At 34.4% G+C, this 21,829-nt stretch overlaps 2 protein-coding genes across 2 annotated transcripts; one reads left to right on the forward strand and one right to left on the reverse strand.

Moving 5' to 3' along the window:
• The first annotated feature begins 864 nt into the window (after positions 1-864).
• LOC148622857 (proteasome assembly chaperone 4-like) lies at positions 865-8,492 on the forward strand. The gene is made up of 3 exons (XM_088573129.1): positions 865-1,125; positions 5,451-5,523; positions 6,393-8,492. Exons 1-3 carry the CDS (start codon positions 946-948, stop codon positions 6,515-6,517), a joined length of 378 nt encoding a protein of 125 aa, XP_088429255.1. The 5' UTR covers positions 865-945; the 3' UTR covers positions 6,518-8,492.
• Positions 8,493-9,972: 1,480 nt separating this feature from the next.
• LOC148622858 (uncharacterized) lies at positions 9,973-21,458 on the reverse strand. The gene is made up of 5 exons (XM_088573127.1): positions 21,302-21,458; positions 14,128-15,762; positions 13,161-13,775; positions 11,116-11,287; positions 9,973-10,482 (listed from the first exon to the last, which is right to left on the reverse strand). The coding sequence occupies exons 1-5, from the start codon at positions 21,363-21,365 to the stop codon at positions 10,143-10,145; spliced, it is 2,826 nt and encodes a 941-aa protein (XP_088429253.1). The 5' UTR covers positions 21,366-21,458; the 3' UTR covers positions 9,973-10,142.
• Positions 21,459-21,829: the final 371 nt, after the last annotated feature.

The following is a 21,829-nucleotide window of genomic DNA, read 5'->3' on the forward strand; positions in this document are numbered from 1 at the left end:
TAATGAAGATGATAAATTGTTATCAGAATTGTGCAATTTCATCAAGAAATATAAAAGAAAGTTTTGATGTGATTATTTTTATCACTTGAACCCTATAATTTCCCCTTAGTAAGTTCTAGAGCACCGTTAACCCCTTGCTGTGCATCATTCACGAGGAGAGCCACTATTGGGGATAATCTCATTATATATGTAATATCTGTAGCTGGTTCCGAATGACCGCCCCTTGATGACCTCTGTATTGTAATGATGTAAGTTCGTCGCTGCTGTGCACATATCATGAGAAGAAATACTGCAAATGGGAAACTATATTTCTTGTTGTATTATTATTTATTGACGTGTTTTTCATTCCTTTATTTATTGATATCAGCAATTGAATAGTACAGATGTTGATAAATATTTAATAACATTTTATTCAATACTTATTTATATCGATAAATGGGGAATAAATTACTCAACTGCTTCCCACTGAAATCGATTTGAAAATTTAGAGACTGGAAAAAGTCCAACTAGTACATACTAGTTCGATTACTGTGGAGGAAGTCGGATGGTTTTGTGTTCATTCAACTGGAACCAACAGTGAACCCGAATTTCGCAAACTGGTGCACTTCTACGATGCCACGTGAGTTTTGGTGAGAAGATAAATTGAATGTCACCCGTAATTCATTCAAAGACTGTTCTGTGTTGTAACATTTCACAACAACACGCTTGTGTTCATAGATACGTATTTTAAAGTCGATTCGCATTTTTTTCTTTTGTCTTCTCCCCATGTTTTCAATTCGCAGTTGGTTATTTCAGGCATAGAATTCAAACAAGCGATTTGCATTGATTCAGCACACGAGTACTTTGATTTATTATCTTGTTCATGAATTAGCGTATATAACCGGAAGTTCATTTGTTTACAATCGCCATGTGAATTTGTTTTTGAATACACAGAAAACTGGTGTGATGGAAGAGGAAAACAACTGCCAATCAATAATCAGCTTTCAAGTACACACGTTTTCAGAGAAATTGCTAGACGCACACGTTTTCTTTCAAGTAATACGTTTTGATGGAGGCTTCTACTTATGGGTGGGCACATCACCGTGTGGATTTGGGGATTTGGCCCTTGCCATGAAGAATAAATATGTAAGATGATATTTTGAACCAGGGCGCATTTCATAAGTTAGCTGCGAAAATTGTGCTTTCGATTTCCAATAATTTCAATGCTAGGTTTTTTTCTTTGTTGTCAGTTGACTAGAATAATTGATAAATGCACATGACATGTACGAAGTGTAACTGTAAGTGTTTGGTCAAGTTTGTGTACAAGTACATTATACTATTACGTGTCGTGTCGTTTGCATGAGTGGCTACCACATAAATTAAAAAGAACTTTTACTATAAGTGATGAAATATATTATATACAGGGATTTTCTTTTAATAAAAAGTAATCTTTGTGTGTTTTTAAACTATGTACATGTCTATGGCAAGCCCAAGTGGACAAAAATGCCTCTTTATAAATAATAATAAATATTTATAATTGACATATTTATAAATATTAATAAATGAATTATGAATATTAATAAATAGGAATTTTTGTCCTCTTTAGCTTGCCATACATGTCTTGCTGTTTAGAAAATTTTTTAAAGAGTAGATGTGGTAAGCTGCTCTTTAAAACTCTCAACTGCAGTACTGAGAACTGCAGATGTTGGTAGCATGTTCCGATGTACATGATGGTATATGGATAACATGAAAATTTATAAGTGTCTTTCTTTATCTGAATTTGTTAATAATGGTAGTGTATTTATTTTGGTTCTATTGTCACTAATGTCAGATGGTTTAAGTAGATTTATTGGGTATATTGCCAGTTGGTGGTGAATGATCTCATGAAATACTATAATATTCTTGTCTGAACAAGCCTAACATTTGCCATTGCAGATGCTCTAGTATGTCTGAGACAGAACTGGTGTTATGATGCATGTTGTATCTGGTACAAGTGAAACAAGCTGCTTTGGGTTGGACCATCTCTAATTGATTGATTACTTGACAAGCCCTAAAGAGTTTGAATTTGAGTTTATATAACCTCAATCCTCCTTTCATCTATTTTCATTCAAAATAAAAACTTAGGCACCGACCATTTTTATACTGGGGGGGGGGGCCTGGGATTTTGCTGAATAATTTTTTCCACTCTTCTTATTTTTTTTTTTTCAATAGCAAATGAATTACATATATAATTTTTTTTTCAGGAATATGGCAGATTTTTTTTTTTGCAAGTCAACTTTAGGATAAACAATTAATGTAAAATGTTACATAGATATCAAAGGAGGGCATATAAAACTAAAGATTCAGTTCAATCAGCTATTTTATTCCAGTTGAGACTAAATAAACCGCATCCCCTCCCGCTCCTAAAAAATGACAATCCTTTAAAAACAAATGGGATGGAAATTTCAAAATCAGGATTTTTGTTCACATCAGTTTCTGGTATTTAGGCCTTATAACATACAAATATTTCAATTCTTGTTGACCAAAATAATGTTTATTCTCTGTGGCTATGGATTTAGAACTTGTCTTTACATCAAATAGCTAAAATTAGGATTGCAAACATTTGGTAAGGAGTAAAAAAAAATCCTACTAACCACCCCATGTAGTTGGTGAGGGTTGGATGAAATTTACTTGGCCCAAACAAGACAATGCCTTGTCTGTAACCAGGAATGGACAAGGAGCTGCTTCTTTTTTATAAACCATAACAAAGTACGAGAAAGTCTGGGACTCGAGCAGTCCAGGAAGCTTCCCCTGAGATACCATGAGAAAGCCTAGAACTCGTGCAGGTGCAGTCCGGGAAGCTTCCCCTGGTGGATTCCACTCCCAAGAGTGTTTGGTGATGTTGCTATATCCATCTCCATTTATGCCTCTTGATGGTGTCAGTAATGGATGTTTGGTTGGTATGTTTCCATAGCTCTGGTAATTTATCAGGCCATCTGATCTGTAGAATCTGTCAGTGGCATTTGTTTATGAAGACCTGGTCATGTTTGGTTTTCTTTGTCTGTTTCCAAATCTCCGACCCTTTCAAAAGAACTGACTTGACATTTGTCTCATATATTGTGATTTTTGTTTTGAGACAGATGTTTCTGCTCCTCAAGATTGGTCGTAGGGTTACAAAAGATTGTGGCTTTTCCAAGTCTCGCCTTGATGCCCTCATCGGCGCCTCCAATCACCATTGAGTATGGTGGCTACTGTGTTATGTGTGTTAACTGTGAGTGACTTTATTGGTGTTTCTCTCTATACCAGTTGATTTGGCTGTTTTGTACAAGACCGATGTCCTTAGTTGTATTTGCTGGAATTGTTGGGATAGTAGGCTCACATCATCTGCAAAGTCAATCTCTTCTAGCTTTGTAGTAAGTGACCATTGAACTATTTTTTCTTCAATCTTGTCTCGACTTGGTCAAGTTGTATCTTAACAGACCTATGCTTCTTAGTTGTATCGATTGTATCGTCAGACAACCATAACTTGTATTCCTTCTTTGAAAATCCAAGTTCTTCTTGTCATTTGGTGTTTCTGTGGATTTTACTCTCTCTTCCACTGTTTGTTTACTGTGCTTATTCCTTATGCTGTACTTTCTACTTCTAATCTGATATTGTCTATTTGCCCTGGCTATCTTGATCTTAAATTTAGCCACCACAAATTGATGATCGGATGCTATATCAGCACCTTGAAAAGCTGTAACATCTGTCATGCTCTCTCCATCTCCTGGCGACTGTACTGTGCTCTATCAGGTTTCTAGTTTTCATGTCTGGAGATACCCAGGTTGTTTATATCCTTGTGAGGCAATATTGTACCACCTATGACCAGATCGTTTTGGGAGCATAAATCTGCAAAGAGTTCTCCAATTGATTGTTACCAATTACTTTCTTCCCCATGATGAGTTCTCTCCCTGTGTTATCTTTTCTGACTTTGGCACCCATTACATTCAAGACGTCCTGTGGTGTTCTATCTAGGGTAGCTTTGAACTGGTTGTAAAACTCCTCTTTATCGTTATACATGATTGTCATGTCATAAGTACACAGAAAATTTGTTGTTATTTAGAAACTTTAAAATTTCTGAATTGTCTCGTACATAAGTTTCTTCGTGTTTTACTATAGGTTGCAAAAATCAGTTAAAAAGTCTCCACAAGTAATGCGTTAGAGAACCACAATAGGAAATGATCAGATGGATTTGTATTCTTATCATGTCTCCATTGGAGATAAAATCTAAATTGGTTATAATGTATAGTGGTAATTTGTGTATTTTTGTGCATCCTTCGTAAAAGCTTAAAATACTGGATAAATATAAAACAAAAGTATCTGTATATTGATATCCATTTAGTTGCTCATTATAACATCATGAATTTATATGTACATGAGATTTCTCACCTCTCCTTTTCTTTTTTTTTTCCCTAAACTTTTTTTTTATGAAAAGCAGAATACAACATTATTTTTTTTTATCATTATTTTATTTTTTTCTTGCCACAGAAAAATTTTTTTATTTTTATTTTTCTTCAAAGTGAAATTAATATTTTTTTTTCAAAAATATCCTGGCCTCCGCCTCAATATAAAAATGGTCAGTGCCTTAATAACAATAGTAAATGAAAGACGTGGGAGATACGTGCATGATGCAATCACCAAGCAGTCCTTTTCAAATAAAACAAAGTGGTGACTAGGTTTTTTTGGAACATAAAGATCAAAGAAACAATAACAAAAAATATTGTTACCTGAAAAACTCACTCTCTGGAGTCCTGTATTCTTTACCAGGAAAACACAGTACTAATATACATTACATACTAAAGTCAGAGTTACGTTTTTTTTATATTGTTAAACAATGTGGAAAGGTTTATGTTGAATCATTAACATAAAAGAAATTATCACTGTTTTCGTGGTTGTTTAGTAAAACTTAGTTGATACAGAATAAATATGTATAAGCCCACAACTTGGTGACGATAATTAATTTCATATTATCAAGAGTTCACTTCCATAGATTATGACTATGTAAGTTAATGAGGCCTAAAAATAATTACTGGTGTTTTCACTAACCCTATTGACCCTACTTTATAACAAAAAGGATATGAATTAAAACTCGTTCATAGAATTTGAGGAACAGTTGAAAAAATACTGATGCTTTAATAATCAGTAGAGAAGCTGTAGCTTTAGTTAACAAAATCAATTATCATAAGTTTTCAAAGTAAAGAATACTCTTAAGATAAGTCTGCAAGACAAATGGACAACAAGCTCACAAGTAGACCTGACACGAAAATATATACCAATCAACAAAATATCGCAAATCTATATCTAAAATTTCAAGTATTTACTTTTGGTATATGTACAAATGTAGCTCCTTACTGACTGCATGATTAAAAAACTTGTACATTAAAATGCAGTTTTTCATTCAGTCTTTCTTGTGCTCTTACTGAAGTCATTCAGAATTGTTGTTTTATTTTCAGAGCAAAGAACCAAGCTTTTCAACACTCTTAGGAGCATCAGATTCACAGTGTAATGGTATTGCACAGAGACTAGGTAAGACAAAGAAAGATAACCCTTGATTTCACTTCACATAAATATTGACATTACATGAAGCATGCACTAAAAACAGTGACTTTTTCATGTATTTTTTTACAGTTGGATTCAATATACTATTAACCCTCCTTACCATTGGGTTGGTGGTATTTGGATTGTGAGTAGAACGCATTTTTTGTATGAAATCTTGATTTTGAACAAATTCTACCTCAATAAATTTTCATGCATCTCCTCACCCAACCTTTTATTTTATTTACACCACCCCTAACCTGAAATTCTGCATCTGCCTCTGGAATATATATTTATTCTGGATACCATTTTATCATTAAAAGTCTTAAAAATATGTGAGAATATGCTTACATTCCTGAAACTTTTCACATTAATAATATTCACACTAAAACCTCTCAGTGGATTGCATTCTTTAGATATCTACTTCAAAAATTCTTCTGATTACACCAATCAGGCAAAAACACAATGGCAATGTCTATTCATAGAAAACAGACATAAAACTGCTTATTTCAAGTAATATCTCAAAAACTAAGCGAGATAAAAAAAAAAAAAAGAAGAAAAAAGGTCACCATCTGATAAGACTCATAAAAAGTTTTCCTTAAAAAACATCTTGCAGATCTAATTTAAACTTTCTTAATAGAAATCCAAGGATTAGTTGTTCTTTATTCAATGCATGTATATAAGGTCAATCACAATTAGTATTTCTGATATACAGGCTGTCTATATATACAATGCTATCAGTAGTGATGAACCATTAAATCAAAGTTTATAGGTTTTACTTGTTGATATCTGCATTTTCCTGAACTTTATTTCCTGCTCTACAATATAAAGATATATCAATGAATATTCTCATTTTTCAGCCAAGAGAACTAGTAAACAAGTGTTTGTTGGGGGTAGCCTGAGCTACAATCAGATAATGTTACCACTGATAGAAAAGAGGATAGGAGAAGAAATCAAAGCTCATCCCGAAATATTCATGAGCTGAAACAAACATTATTCATGAAGACTTCAATTTTATGAATTATCATTTGAATATACTAAGGAGTACTGAAATGAATGTGCCATAATTGAGTTGGTTAGAACGAACAGTTAATGATTAGTCTTGATGTTTGATGTAATACTAACAATTCTAACACTACATGTAAAATATCTTACTTTTCTTTCTATTTAAGAAAAATAGTACTTTAATGTTAATGCTCTAATTTTGAGTCATTCTTGAAACAACTTTTAAAAGCAGGAAGTATATTGTGATCATGCTGTCTGTGTTTCCATCTACAACACCTCCAAAACTGTGAATGGAATGGAATTGGAACTTACAGGCTCACATGATGCCATTGTGCACCTCCTATTTTACATTTCTATTTGAATGACTTTAGTAATTTCCTGGTACAAAATATATAAACTTTGTCATTTATCGACCAAGGATGAGCATCCTACCATCCACCGCTGAGGGGAAATCAAGGAACATGTCACTATTTCTTCAACATGTCAGATGCCATTGTGCATATCTTATTTGTCATTTAGATCTGATTGACTTAAAGGGTTTCCTGGTGCAAAACATTGACTTTGTCATTTATAGACCCTGAGGGAACAGTTTTCTCTGCAACTACTTGTTACATCTACTAAATATTTTGACTGAAGCTTTCTATAGGTATGTCACTTTCAGACTCAGCAAGTTCAAATTTTCTTTTTTTTTTTAGGGTGGGGAGAAGGTTTAATAAGGTCACAATTTTTCTAGTTAGTTAGTATTGTACATTGTGGCCCTATGTTTCATATTTAATTACAATGTATATAGTCATCTGTCTTAAACTGTATAACCAAGACTGGAAAACTTTCCTAAGGTAAGTCCATGTGGAAAACTTCAAAATTCACAGATAATTCGGTAAAACTTCATCAATATAAAAGTTTTGAAAATCAATGGTATAGATATGGCTTTACTTATATGTAATTTAAACATAGAGTTTGCACCATAGAATGTCCATCCATATCAATATTCTTTTGTTTTTCAGAAACATATGAGGGAACTAGTTTTAGCCAATTTATTTTATTTCTGTTCTGAAAAATATGCTGCAAGTTTATTGTCTTCCCGTTTTGTTAGAAACCTACCATATGCTGTGTCAAATATCTAATCACAATCCAAACTAGAAAAAAACTAAGATACGGTGCTCCTTTCTTTAGAAACTATATTGTCAAAAATGGAGTTAAACAAAAAGTTAGATGCCAAGTAAGTCGGAAATCTATTTTCACAATGTAACTGCTGTCAAAGTATTGAGTTTGTGCGATAAGCTGTTGCAGAGAGAAATACCCTCAGTAATTCAACGGTTTCAATATGTTCAAAGGAGTTGCTGGTGATAACGGGGGATGGATATCAATATAACCACTGAAAATCCTGCTTTTCAAAGTGGGGTTATTATTTACAATGCGTCAAAATTGGTTTTCAGTTCTTGCTATTCCAACTTTCCGAATTACACAAATAACAACTTGTTTTGGAGATAATTAGTGTTTAATATCAAATTATTGACCCGATGTTGATGTGATTGATCGATTTATTACATCAAGGTTGGAAGGTGAAAAAACAAGAATGTGTACAATATTAGTTATAAATTAAAATTGTCATCATCGAATTCACATAATCAATGATTTAAAAGTCACCTTCACAACTAATACTTTAATCAATTATATCTACACATGCATAGTTCGGAGAAATATTAGAATCACTTGACTGTTCTTAACTTAACAATGGCTTTTGGTGCAACTGTACAAGTAGTTTAGGCACCATATGTAACCTATGTATCAATGTTTTGTTATAACCAGGAACTGACAGTTAGCTTACATATAGATCCACTTTCAAAATTCTAGATATTCTTTGATATTTTAAATTTATCCATGGTATTTATGATTTGCACAATTTTGTTGGCTTTGTCCTATGAGTCAAAATATTAAATTCAATGCGAAACGGGGCGAAAGTTGTTTTTTTTTTATAAGAAATATCTTACAAGCTGATGCACCTCAGTCTGTTTTCAGTTTCTGTATGCTGTTCGTGGTTTCGATCTCTCTTAATTGCCTTGTCCCTTGACTTTCGAATTTTTCAAAACTTCTCTGACACTACTTGATCAATTGGAACCAAATCTGGTATGAATGTTTCTTGGGATATCTTGCCTAGAATCGGTGTGGGGATTTTTGATCCGTCGAAAAACATGACCACCGTCACTAAAATATTGTTTGTTTGTTTGTTGGGGTTTAACGTCCAAGCAGCAATATTTCAGCTATATTCAGACGATGAACATAAAATTGATGATAAAATGAACATGAAATGATGAAATGAAAAAGGGGTGGGACACAAGGACAATGGAGTCGACAAATTTTGATTGCCACTGGAAATGGGGAGAGGTGGGTAGGGTCGGGCAATTTAGCCTCCTGTGGCGGAGCGCTATGGTTCCCACTCCGGGAGAATACCACAGTAGGATTCTTTAACGTGCGAGGAACGTGGCATCTTTCCCAACACGGTGCACCACTATGGTTTGCGGTCAGGTTTTCCGTATTATAGCCTGACAACCCCAGCATGTAACACGCCATGGGTACCCCATTCCACCACCTGCGGCACACATCCCAGTTGCTCTGTGGGCAGAGCGCCCTAGCCCCCGGCTAGGTTTCTGAACACTATTTAGTCGCCTTTTGCGACAAGCTTAGCGCTGCTGCAAGCCTATTCTTTTAACACCCGGACCTGCACGGGGCGTTACTAAAAAATAGAACATAGGGGTCAGACAGTAGTTTTTCGCATATATCTCCAAAACCGTCAGGCTTGGTCAAATTCTGACAACGGTAAAAGTGTTCAGTATGATGAGATCTGTTTATGATCAAATTTTCATTTTAATCTGTTTAGCCATGTTGGTGTTATTGCTCTTTTTTTTAATGTTATTTCTTTCAAAAATCTCGGAAACTACTGGACCAATCAGAACCAAATTGATATGAATGTTCCTTTCGGTGTTTTGCATAGAACTGATGTAGGGATTTTTTATCCGTCGAAAAACATGGCCGCCGTTACTAAGAATAGAACAAAGCAATCAGAAGTTTTTCGCATATATCTCAAAAACCATTAGGTGTGGCCAAATTCTTACAAGGTAAAAGTGTTAAGCATAAAGAGATCTATTTGTGGTCAAATTTTAGTGAAAATCTGTTTAATATCCATGTTGGAGTTAATGCCTTTTTTGAAATTTTTTTTATCAATAATCTTCTCCCGTAAAACAAACTACTGGATTGAATTCAATGAAATTTGATTATTCCGTTCCTTGGGTACATGTATGAGCATAGGAATTTTTTATCGATAAAAAGATCGGTAGCTTATCGTGCGAGATAAGTGATTTCAGGCTTTTTGGAGCCTTTAGTTTTTATTTTGGGAGCATTAAAAACACCTAGTTATCTTGACATAACAGAAACATGTTTTTACAGAATACTTAGATTCATTTAATAAATTAACTGTTCTGACTGATTAGATAGCCTTTCCATTGCTCTGAACTGGGATAGTTACAATTAGAGTATACACCGCAATATTGTTCAGACAACCCTTTAAACATTCAATGATAGAAGTTTTTTTTATAAGTCTATGCATGTTAGTCAAATGCAGTTTTCACATTGCTACGATTGGTTATCAACTGTGGTGATCCAGAGTCGAACATAGAATCTGCTAGACTCGTAGTCTCTGTATTACAGTCATCTGTATGAGGATCGATGTACAGTAATTCTATACGTTTAATAACATCGATGAGGACCGTGAGATCCACACGGAAAAATCCACTGAAAGGCGAGTCTAAGTCCGAGACAACATAGCACAACATACTGATGGAAAACACGGTTATTATACACATAACTAACTCCATCCTGTAGGAGAAGGCTTTCAGTAACAGAATACCAACAAACGAAAAGAATCCCAACGTCTCTAAAAATGCCCATCTGAAATAATTAAAACCGATGTTTTGCAAATGATCAAAGTATTATCATGGTTCTAATGCAGTTGCAATAAAAATAAAGTATACGGAAAGGGGTTACAAGTGAAGCATTTTGCAATGATTGCAACTTCGATAAAGAGGGTGTTCAAATGTTTTTTTTCCCTATGTAGGAAAACTGTTATTATTTTACGATATTATTTAGATAAAACATCGTGAGTATTTCTTTTACTGAATTATTAAATGGGCTGAAAGGTCTCCAGTGTCCCGTTTCTGTACTTGTTGGTATGGTATGTAGTTTTGTATCTTCATCTCACTTGATCGGATGTTTCATTTTTATTTTTTATTATTATTTTTATTTATTATTTTTTTGTGAGAAGTCCAAAATCTAGTGTACCGTTATATTGTCTTATTTGTTGGGTTATATATTTGAATTGAAGACTTGGAGTCTTACAAATAAATTCCAGTGTTAAATCACAAACAAGGGACTCGGAATCGTTAGGATCACATTATGGTGTCATCCTCAACGGATTGCATTTTTTGTGAGACGAATTAACTCCTTATTCTAGTGTCACACCATATAGTCTTATTTGACGGCGATATCTTTGATAGGGGACTTGGTCTCAATACAATAACTTACTTGACGGGGTGTATTTTTGTGTGTAGTACTCCGAGTCGATCAGAACATATACTGTTAAGCTGTAGAATATGTGACATGATTTTCTCACAGAGAACTCTGTCGACTTGTGCCCTGACGTCATTCACATCAGCCTTCACTTCTCGCAGCACATCAATCACAGACCAAATCTGAACTGAAGCAATATGATTAATATTCCGTCAACTTCTACCTAATCGTACATTCACAATTTTTAATGTAAATTAAACTTACTTTGTTGTCAATGAAATAATTCTCAACTGATTTTGTAGACATTCTACTATTAAAGAGAAAATTGTCAAAATTAAACTTTCGTAGTTTGATGAGGTTCTACAGTGTCATTTCTAGAAGTGGCAGAGAGTTTCGTACAGAAAACAAATTTCATAAAATTTATCATAAATTGTAAAATTGTTACGTCATCAATTGTCATGGTCATTAAATTGCCAGTATTCCTTCATTTTTAGTCGGAAAATCTTTCCAAAACAATTGGTTCAATTGTAGATATTTCTTTATTATTTGTGAAAAACCATGAAAAATTAATCTTGAAATAACTTCCAAATTTTGTTGTTGTTGTTGTTGAAAAAATGTGATTTTGCATAAAAACAAAGGAAACTTTATAAGTGACCGAATATTTTTTGCACATATCTGTACATTTCATGTATCAAGAAAGTAATGGGAAATTTAAGAGTGGTATGTCTCTGTACCAATTTGCTCTGCGGGTTCCTTTCACTTTTGGACGGAGCGAATTAGTTGGCATGACATCTTTTAAACGCTTTTATATATTCAATACAAAAATGTCAATTTTTTTTTTTTTTTTTTTTTGGGGGGGGGGGGGGGGATGTTTGTTACTTCTACAAACAACCAATAAAACCCTGGTTTATATCACCCCTCGCGGGCCGGAGGCCTTTGGAGGTGATATAGGAGTCTGAGGTTGACATGGAATTACAAACCGATTTTGACATGTAGTATTTAGTATACAAAATGATATTCATATTTCTAGATATAGAATGCAGTGTAAGCTAACGTTAATTTGCTCAAACAAATCGTCATATCTTCAGAACCAAATGAAGATGTTTTGTCCTGTTGTCCAGCTTAATCTTAAAATATTAAAATATACATCAACATTCGGTAATCTGTTACAAATAAGTGAAAGACTAGCTTGCACTACATTTAGTATTTAGTCTATCGAATATTTACATTCCAAAAAAAAATTGTTCTGTTAAGTTGTAAATTTATTTTAAAAATTTTAACTCTTGTTGTTTGAATATAATTTTTACAACAGGTTTTACTTTTTTTAAAAGGGGAACATATTTATGTGAAGAATACTTTATTAAGAAGCATCATTTAGCAACGTTTCAGTGATTTACATTTATTAATTAATTATCATCAAAATGACTAGAATATTTGATATGTAATGTCCTACAGATTCAGAAGTTAAAAGCGGAATCTTATTTAAGTTGAGAATAAAATAGTATAAGCATAGAACTTTCCTAGTATTTTAATTTTGAATTTTTGACACAGATCGATTAAATTATGTAATTTTATCTCACGGAATTAATTGGTAAACCCTTTTTATTGCCATTAGAGACAAACAATGGGATAACTAATGGCTTATTATTATTTCCAATTTCTCTTTGTAGAATCAATGTCCGCCGACTGGAAGCATGTAACAGAATGAAGTAGTTTATTACTTATTCAGTTGTTCATTTCGCTGATGTAACATTAATGAAAGCTTGGTCTCTACAGAGAAATCAAAGCACGTTGTTACCAAAAACATAGGTTTACTTGGAGATCAACAACATAAACAAAAGACATGTGGTCGTTTAAACATTTCCTTTCTTTTTTGCTGCTACAGTGAAACTAAACAACTATTTATCTTTTCTTCTAGATCCGTTGAAACACTTTTTTTATTAAATCAATGTTTTTATGTATAAAGCTGTGTTCCTATTTTCTGTAACATCTAGATTAACTCACTACTTTGAACATACGTACAAAGCCCTACCTTTAAATATAAAAATAAAAATACCTACTCTTTATATTGACATCAGGTTTTTCCTCAAAAGAGTCTGGTCTCCTGTCTAGTATTTGGAGCACCATGAAGATTATTTCCGCCTTTATATATCTGTAAACCTGGCGTCTTTGCCTTTGTTTCGGTAGATTTATTCTGGTACAAAATGTTGCAATTTGATCTATCATGCTTATTTCTTTAGTTACCTTGTCCATGATATGAGATTGTTTTGACAAAGCTTGTTGGAAGGCAAACCCAAAGGACGTTGCATATACAAGCCCAGCGGGGGCCAAGAAACAGGCAATGGCATCATTGATATCTGGAGGGCTTGCATATTCATCCTTGGGCCAAATAAATGTTGTTAGAGGTGTGTAAAGGTACAGGGTAAATGGACAAAGGGCAAGGGACAGAAGAGCTGGGAATGCTATCTTTAACAAATCTATTGGCCTGTTATAATGTGTTTTAAATGTGTCTATGACCTCCATGTCAAACGGTGTTAAGAATGGTGGTTCATCTTTACAGCTATCATTATAATCTTCTAAAGAAATTATTTGTAGAGATTGTTTCTTTCTCTCCTTTGCCGCAGCTGCTATTGGACGGTTCCTACAGTTACTGTATGCGTACAGACCTATCATAGCTGCAATAACAAATAAAACATTTGCCATAATTATGATAGTTTTGACAGATTTTATTTTTATCAAAATAATTCAGTCACTATCATTACCGACTTATATGTTTCTTGCTCATTTATGCTTTTTAACATAATTATGTGAAGATTCAAATGTAGATTTTGAGCAGTTATTCGATAATACTTGCTGGCGTCTCTACAAGTAAAAATGGACTTAAAAGAGATTTTTAATAATTGTTTTTTATTTGTATTTCATAGTTTCTTAAATGATTTTGATCATGCAAAAAAGATACATCGTCTGGCAATTGATCACATTAGGTAATAGAACATGTACTACAAGTATAAATCAAACATAACGTACCAAGAATAACAAGGACTACAAGCGACAATGGTGGTACCATTATTTCTGCTACTGAAGGTTCGGCTGACACAGTTTCTGCTGTGACTTCTGGTTCAACATAAGCTTCTGGTTCTGAGGACATTTCTGATTCAGCTCCAGGAACCAACTCTGGTTCAGACCCAGTTTCTGGTTCTGATATAACCTCTGAAGTCGCTTCCGGCTCTGATGTAACCTCGGACTCAACCTCTGGTTCTGCTGTGCCCTCGGACTCTGTTTCCGGTTCTGATGTAACCTCAGACTCGGATTCCGGTTCTGATACTACCTCAGACTCAGCTTCAGGCTCTGATGTTATCTCTGACCCTGCCTCCGGTCCTGATGTTACCTCGGACTCGCCTTCCGGTTCTGCTGTAACTTTTGACTCCGCTTCCGGTTCTGATGTGACCTCAGGTGCAGCTTCTGGTTCTGCCGTTACCTCTGACTCTGCTTCTGGTTCTGACGTGACTTCTGGTCCCGCTTCCGGTTCTGATGTAACCTCGGACTCAGTTTCTGGTTCTTGTGTTATCCCTGATTCTGCCTCAGGTTCTGATGGAACCTCGGACTCCGCTTCTGGATCTGATATGACCACTGATCCTGCCTTTGGTCCTGATGTAACCTCTGAAGCCACTTCCGGCTCTGATGAAACCTCAGACTCCGTTTCTTGTTCTACTGCGCCCTCAGGCTCTATTTCCGGTTCTGATGTGACCTCAGACTCTGGTTCTGATGTAATCTCGGACTCGACTTCCGGTTCTCCTTTGACTTTTGAGTCCGTTTCCGGTTCTGATATGATTTCTGACTCAGCTTCTCCTTCTGATGTAACCTCAGATTTAGTTCCTGGTTCTGCCGTCACCTCGGACTCACCTTCTGGTTCTGATGTAACCACTGAGTCTGCCTCCGGTTCTGATGTTACCTTCGACTCTACTTCCGGTTCTGATGTGACTTCTGACTCCACTTCCCGTTGAGCTGTAACCTCTGACTCCGCTTCTGGTTCTGATGTAATCACTGAATCAGCTTCTGGCCTTGAAGTGAGCTTCGACAAAGTTTCTGGTTCTGGTGTGACCTCTGATTCAACCTCTGGTTCTGATGTGACATCGCCCTCCGCTTCCGGTTCTGACGTGATTTCAGACTTGGAGTCTGGTTCTGAAGTTACCTGGAAATCGGCAACTGGTTCTGATGTAACACCCGACTCTGCCTCCGGTTCAGATGTGACCTCCGATTCCGCCTCCGGTTTTGATGTGACTTCTAAGTCTGCTTCCGGTTCTGATATAACTTCGGACTCAGCTATGGATTCTGATGTTAGCCCTGACTCTGCCTCCGGTTCTGATGTAACCTCTGACTCCGCTTCTGGTTCTGATGTAACTTCCGACTCTGCTTCCGGTTCTGATGTGACCACTGACTCCGCTTCTGGTTCTGTTGTTACATCTGAATTAGCAGCTGGTTCTGGTGTAATCTCGATCTCAGACTTGGTCTCTGGATCTAATGTTACATCGACCTCTGGCTCAGTTTCTGCTTCTGATATAACTTCCCTTAATTGCTCTGGTATTGTCGACTTTACTTCATGTAGTTTAGTTGCAAGGGTAGTTTGGAACGACGTTTCTCCTGATGTACTACAGCAAACATCTGCAAAAAGGAAAGTTAAACTAGAATGTTCTTACAATTAGTTCTTATATTTATACTTCCGTCAATTTTGACGGGACGTAATATGATATACTGCTGTCCGTCTCTCCGTCGTAAACACTTCGTACAATAACTCCAAAACGCATTAAGCCATATACTAGTAAGTAGCAGTCTTTGTAACAAACATGCAAATTCTTTGCTGTGTGATTCATTTATTTTTATTATCAAATTGTTTTATGGCTTTATATGATTGAATGTATAATCGTTCATTCCAATCTGTCTGTTATTATGAGACAATCCACATCGAAAATACAATAGTTTCTGTTGTATTTCAGTGGCATTTGCAGATTTATTTCTCTTAATTTTGCAGATTCCTTACAATTTATATCTCCTATGAACAGGTTCTATATGAAAAGTCGTGTTAATTTCTGTTTACTATTAAAAAATTAACAAATATCAAATATAAAAATATGTAGGCTTTCCGACCATGAATCTAATTTTGCATGATTGTTAGCTGGGGTATTACTTTAAATAAAACTTTGGTCAATTATTCATATTGATAGAAAAAGCTACTTTTAATTTTACATCAAATTTGAACATTTCGTTTTTTTAATTTTTAATTTTTAATTTTTTTTTTTACTGAAAAACTCTTCCGGCAAATACTTTCGGATATTATCCATGATCATAGGCTCCCTTCCGTTTTCTATATAACTTCTATTTCATTTTTTATTTTGTACTTTCGCTCTAAAAATATCGACTTCATGTTTTAAGTTATTGTACTTGTATAAAAAAAGCGGGATGTTTCTTTCTATTTTCGGAACTGAAAAATGCTTTTCTGCCGACGGGTATATCATGCGTTCATGGCACAGCTCTTTATTAATTCAATCTACAAAATTTGTTGTTTCTCATTTTTTTCTATTTATTTAACATCTGCTTTATATGTAAGTACGTACGGAAGCGTGTGTGTGCTATGTCTTTGAGAGTTATTTCAACATTTTGCGAGTTAAAGTAACGTCTGTTAAAACACGTGATTTCTACGTTTCACGAGTTAAAATAAATGGATTGGTGACTTGCAATCAGAAACTAGGGTTGAAACGTAATTGAGCAAATAAAATATAACATGAAGTGAATTTATCTTTACACTTCATGCGATTTATCAAACTTGGGTTACTTGTTGGATCGATGAACACACAAACATGTAAATAAAAAAATTGCGTTACGCGATCGTAATAAGAAACTCAAGTTTAAAACAATAAATTCATTACGTGTACTGTATAATTTGTAATATTGTATTTGAAGGCACTAACGAGCAATTTCCGATCAATTTTGTTGAGTTGCAAGGCAGAAACTCATACAAAGTTGATATAACACATAAAGATATGACACATTCCGTACAAGTCGTTCATTCGAGTTATTAAAGTCGTTCACACGAGTTATTAATTCCTGTTCTCAGTAGAAAATCCTGGCCAGTCATATTTTAGCACGTAATCGAAATGAAAAGGTGTGATAGACTTCATTGAAGGTCTCGCTAGTTGTGACATTTGTGCACAATTAGCCTCAATAAATGGCATTGTTGCTAGTGAAAATACAGTGAAAAGAACAGAAGCAAAAATCGAAGTCCAAAATAGATGAAAATATGTATTCAATTGTGTTTTTATAAAATAAGTTGACAATTGGCGAAGTAATCACATACAACGTGTACAGGAGAATATTCTTATTTTAATTTGATTTAACATAATATTAACATAATCTTAAAAACTAAAGTAATTGTGAGCGCAATGCTCACTAGTGAATACCCCAGGCTCAAGCTTTACTTCATGTTTTGCTACTGAAAGAGTAATCAAGGGAACCAATATTCTAGCGGAAATCAAAAGAACGCAACTCAAGCAGAATTTTTGACCAACAGGGAAAATAGACACGAACAGCAAAGAACATATAACAACCAAAATAATACGTACAAAGAAACAAAAGTAAACGAGCAACTCGGACTCCAATAAAAACTGGGAGCATGGAACAGGTACACCGGTAGGGTAAACGTCCTTTGCTTTTCTTGAAACACATGCCGAGTTGCTCATAAAAAGTCAAGTCCGGAATCGACGAAAATGGAAAGGAAAACTATGACACATTGAACAAATCGGTTCTCATAGTGCAGATGGGTGTATATATATCGTTACGATCCACGATTTTATGATAGCGACCATAAATCTTCTGTACATAGTGATGACTTCAATCTTGTAGCAACATAACACTGTACTAGATGCCTAATTGCAAGAAGTCTATAGCGCGGTACAAAAAGGCTGCATTGTTAAGATAGGTTCTGGTATAACATTTGAGTTGTGATATAAGAAAACTCAATGCGCAGGTGCTGAAGGGATGCTGCCACAGATGAAAGCAAAGTTGACAATAACGTTTGTCGTATAGTTTGGTCAATAATTTTCCTTTTCCATTGATCTCTAAGTGTAGATCAAGGTGTGAGGCTGACTTCCCAGTGTCTGTAGAATCATTTGTCTCAAGTTCTTTGGGGTAGATGCGATGTAAGAAACTATGATTGTTTAACAATAATACGTTATTAATATAACGGAAACTGAGATCAAAGGATCTGGCTTAACGATTTTCCTTCCTTTAAAACAAATCAGCTATAAAGTCAGCGTAATAAGAGTGAAGGAATAGTTCAGCGAGTAGCGAAGCACAATTTGTTCCTATTGAAATGCCGACTGCTTGTTGTAAAACGCGTCCACCACACTGGACAAATATATTGTCAATCAAATATTCCAGCATTTTGACAACATCATTTTCGGTATACATGTATTTGGAAGATGATTTGGAATCTGCATCTAGGTGTACCGTCGGGACTTTAACTGAGTATGGGGAATAGAAGTATAAAGGGTTGAAAAATCATAGATTTTACCGGTAATGCTAGTGTATTCTGATAATAATTTTGAATTGAGAGTTTCCAGAAGATCTTTTGAATTTTTAGGATCCATATTGGATTAATATCACTACGGGAGTAACAAGTGTCGTCGTGGTAGGACTGGAGACCCTCCTTGACAGCCGTGAGTGTTGAAGTTAAACAACTTTTGAAAGAGGTGACATTCGGTGGCATATTTTGCAGATCTAGCCATCACAATCTAGCATTGTATAGTAATTCGTATTTTAATAGCTTCATATCTAATCTTAATTCATTAAAGGAAAAGGGTTAATGTTAACGGTTTAACCAACCACTTTTTGCATGTGATTTTAATGTTTTTAGTACAAAAAAAATGGTTGAAACCACAAATAGGATTTCGATTAAAATCCACAGCTTGAGAAACACAATGGTACTATGCGACAAAGATTTTGTGACAGTCCTTCAATAACAACCGGTTGCATCGGAAAGAGTTGGACGGTCGAAAAACCCCATCATTTTTAAAGCATGGATAAAAAAACATTAAGTAGTGATGATTTATTTTCACATTTTTTTTTTAAATCACATGCAATATGTGCTTGGTTTACAATTTTCCTTTTCCTTTAATGAATATGGATGGAGATTTAAGGATAGGTAATGGAGCCTATTAAAATCAGAATGACTAAAAAATGTACATAAGGTTATTCAAACTCACAGTTTTCATAGTACAACATATCAACTTTCAATCAAATAAAATCCCGTTATATTTGTATGTAAATCGTGGGAAAGCATGAAACTTTAATTTAACATTAAATGCATGATAAAGTAATTTGCAACGATAACAATTATTATAATAGAAATAAAAATTGACTCCAAGTTAAATAAGAGGAGCCTGTTGTAATGTCGTTCTCATGAGTGACGAAGTCGTTTCCACGAGTAACTAGGTCGTTCCTACTATGTCATCTAAACATGTAAAGTGATGATATTGAATTTATCAAGAAACCCGATTCAGAGCAAGTATAAGGCAATATGATTCGTTATGAATATATTTAATTGATTTTTATGAACATATATCTTACTTTTATAGACAAATTTTCAATTTTAAAAACATATATTTCGTTTTTGCGAATACATATATTTTTTATTACCAATTATATGTTGTAATAAATAAAATGGAAATGGATATGGTGAATTTGTCAAAGAGACAACAACCTCAACGGGCTGTGAAAAATGTCAGCTCAAGGCCACCCATGGGTATTCAATGAATGAAGAGGGATCCATCACACCACATGGCAGCTGAGTCCAAAACAACTTACCAAATACGTATTTCGTTTAAATTATTAATACATTTGATTTTACGAACATAATTATATTCTTTTTAATGAATATTGAAACGCTTTACACGCGCCATAAACAAGAGTGATTATTGTATCATGGAAATATAAATAATTCGCAGGGCGCAGCTTCACATACATATGATGTTACATGTACGGTTGGGAAAGTATAAACACAATTTTCAAACTTGATACAGTCCCGAAGTTTGCTTGTGGTTGTGAGTGAGCTTCTGATAAGAATGAAAGTTTCTCAAGGAAATGAGAAATATATAAATTTAAACAACGTTGAAGAATCATTTCTATTGCTGAACTTTTGTGATACCGATATGAAACCTTGAAATACGATGTCTAAGACAAGAATTTTACTCAGGTGTTTGTCAAAAAACAGGGAAATGTTTGTTTGGACCCTTTTGGTCCCTAATCTCTAGATGGTTCAAGACACAAACCTTAAAATCAATCAAAGCATTTCCATCTTGGAATATAACATTGAGTACTATTTTAAAGAGATCACTTATATTCAAGTTTTTGTCTAGATATCAGGTAAATACTTGATTTGGTTCCCTTTAGACCCCTTATTCTTAAACGGTTATTGCAACAACACCCGAAATTTATCACAATTTTCTTTTGGGGTATAGCATCTTGTCCAATTGAAAAAAAAAATCCATGTACTTTTACTTAAGTAATATCGTTGTCCGGGCATCGTGGAAATGATTATTTCTATATTTCTAAACGGTTCAAGGCACAGCCACTTAAATATCGATCCCAGCCTTCCCTTGATCGTAAAGCACATTGTGGTATATATTAAATAAGTCCGTAATCTATAATTATTCATTATTTTCTGGAATTAAATTGTCAATGGAGATACCGACGTCGGACGACGACAACTGCGCAATACCATTATACAACCGCATTTTATTGCGGTAGTATAAAAAACTGGTGACTATTAATCTGTATGTGTGTGCTTGTTTTTCATAGATAATGATTTTTGAAATGGGTTCCAGATAATGGAAGGGTTGTAGGCTATTAATAGTCAACTTTCGCCCCTATACATGCACGAAATCAACAAAATTTTCAAACAAAAGCCGCCAATGGTATGAATCTGCTTAGTACACAGCGCATCTAGTTTGAATGAGTTGTACATTGCATTATTGTATGTAGTAATTTGTAATACAATCATCTATAATATCTAATGATTACTGACCACTTATTCTGAGCTCCTATACTTCATCCATACAAAAACTTAAAACTTCTCTTTATCATAAATAATGTAATACAGAAGAAACATAGAACAAATGAAATCTATCACTATTATAAAGCCGCTTACCTTCTAGAAATAACAATAGAACTATTCCTGTTAATCCTCCAACTGTTCCTATCTGAAAAATCATCTTGCTGCTTCGCCTAACTCTCCATTAGAAATTTACATTTATTTCAAAGTTTATAGAGACATATTGATTTGAATTACAGATAAAATGCATTACCATTTCAATTTATACTAACATGCAATTGCCTTGATATTATAAATCGTCACCGTCATAGTTTGTAGTTTTGATCGGTTTCTAGGATGGCAGTTCATCAAAACTATTGATCTTAAGAATCTATTTTCCTTTCTTCACAAATTATATATCGTTAATATCAGTTCCAAGAAGTTTATTTAATGAAGTCACTAAACATATAAATGGTTCGATCTAATCAATAGCATTTTTAAAATACACAGAAGTCTCATAGCTTAATTTTTAAAATCAAAATACATACCAATAAAAAACGAAAAGAAAACATATTATATAAATACATGATTAAACATGGCAAGCGTGTGGTTTTCTTGCTTTGTACTTTGACATTGTGACCTTGA

The sequence above is a fragment of the Perna viridis genome, chromosome 3 (assembly GCF_037379345.1).
Source record: "Perna viridis isolate PV_CMFRI_1.1 ecotype Kerala chromosome 3, ASM3737934v1, whole genome shotgun sequence".
NCBI classification, from domain to species: domain Eukaryota; kingdom Metazoa; phylum Mollusca; class Bivalvia; order Mytilida; family Mytilidae; genus Perna; species Perna viridis.

Bases quoted from the DNA above. Each gene is read 5' to 3' on its own strand.
- LOC148622858 (XM_088573127.1), bottom strand. From the start codon at position 21,365: ATGATTTTTCAGATAGGAACAGTTGGAGGATTAACAGGAATAGTTCTA. The intron at 13,776-14,127 runs GTACGTTATGTT...TTGTTATTGCAG, and splicing joins TGTAGTCCTTGTTATTCTTG to CTATGATAGGTCTGTACGCA. The intron at 10,483-11,115 runs GTAAGTTATTGT...TAATTATTTCAG, and splicing joins ACAAAAATACACCCCGTCAA to ATGGGCATTTTTAGAGACGT.
- LOC148622857 (XM_088573129.1), top strand. From the start codon at position 946: ATGGAAGAGGAAAACAACTGCCAATCAATAATCAGCTTTCAAGTACAC. The intron at 1,126-5,450 runs GTAAGATGATAT...TTTTATTTTCAG, and splicing joins TTGCCATGAAGAATAAATAT to AGCAAAGAACCAAGCTTTTC. The intron at 5,524-6,392 runs GTAAGACAAAGA...CTCATTTTTCAG, and splicing joins TGGTATTGCACAGAGACTAG to CCAAGAGAACTAGTAAACAA.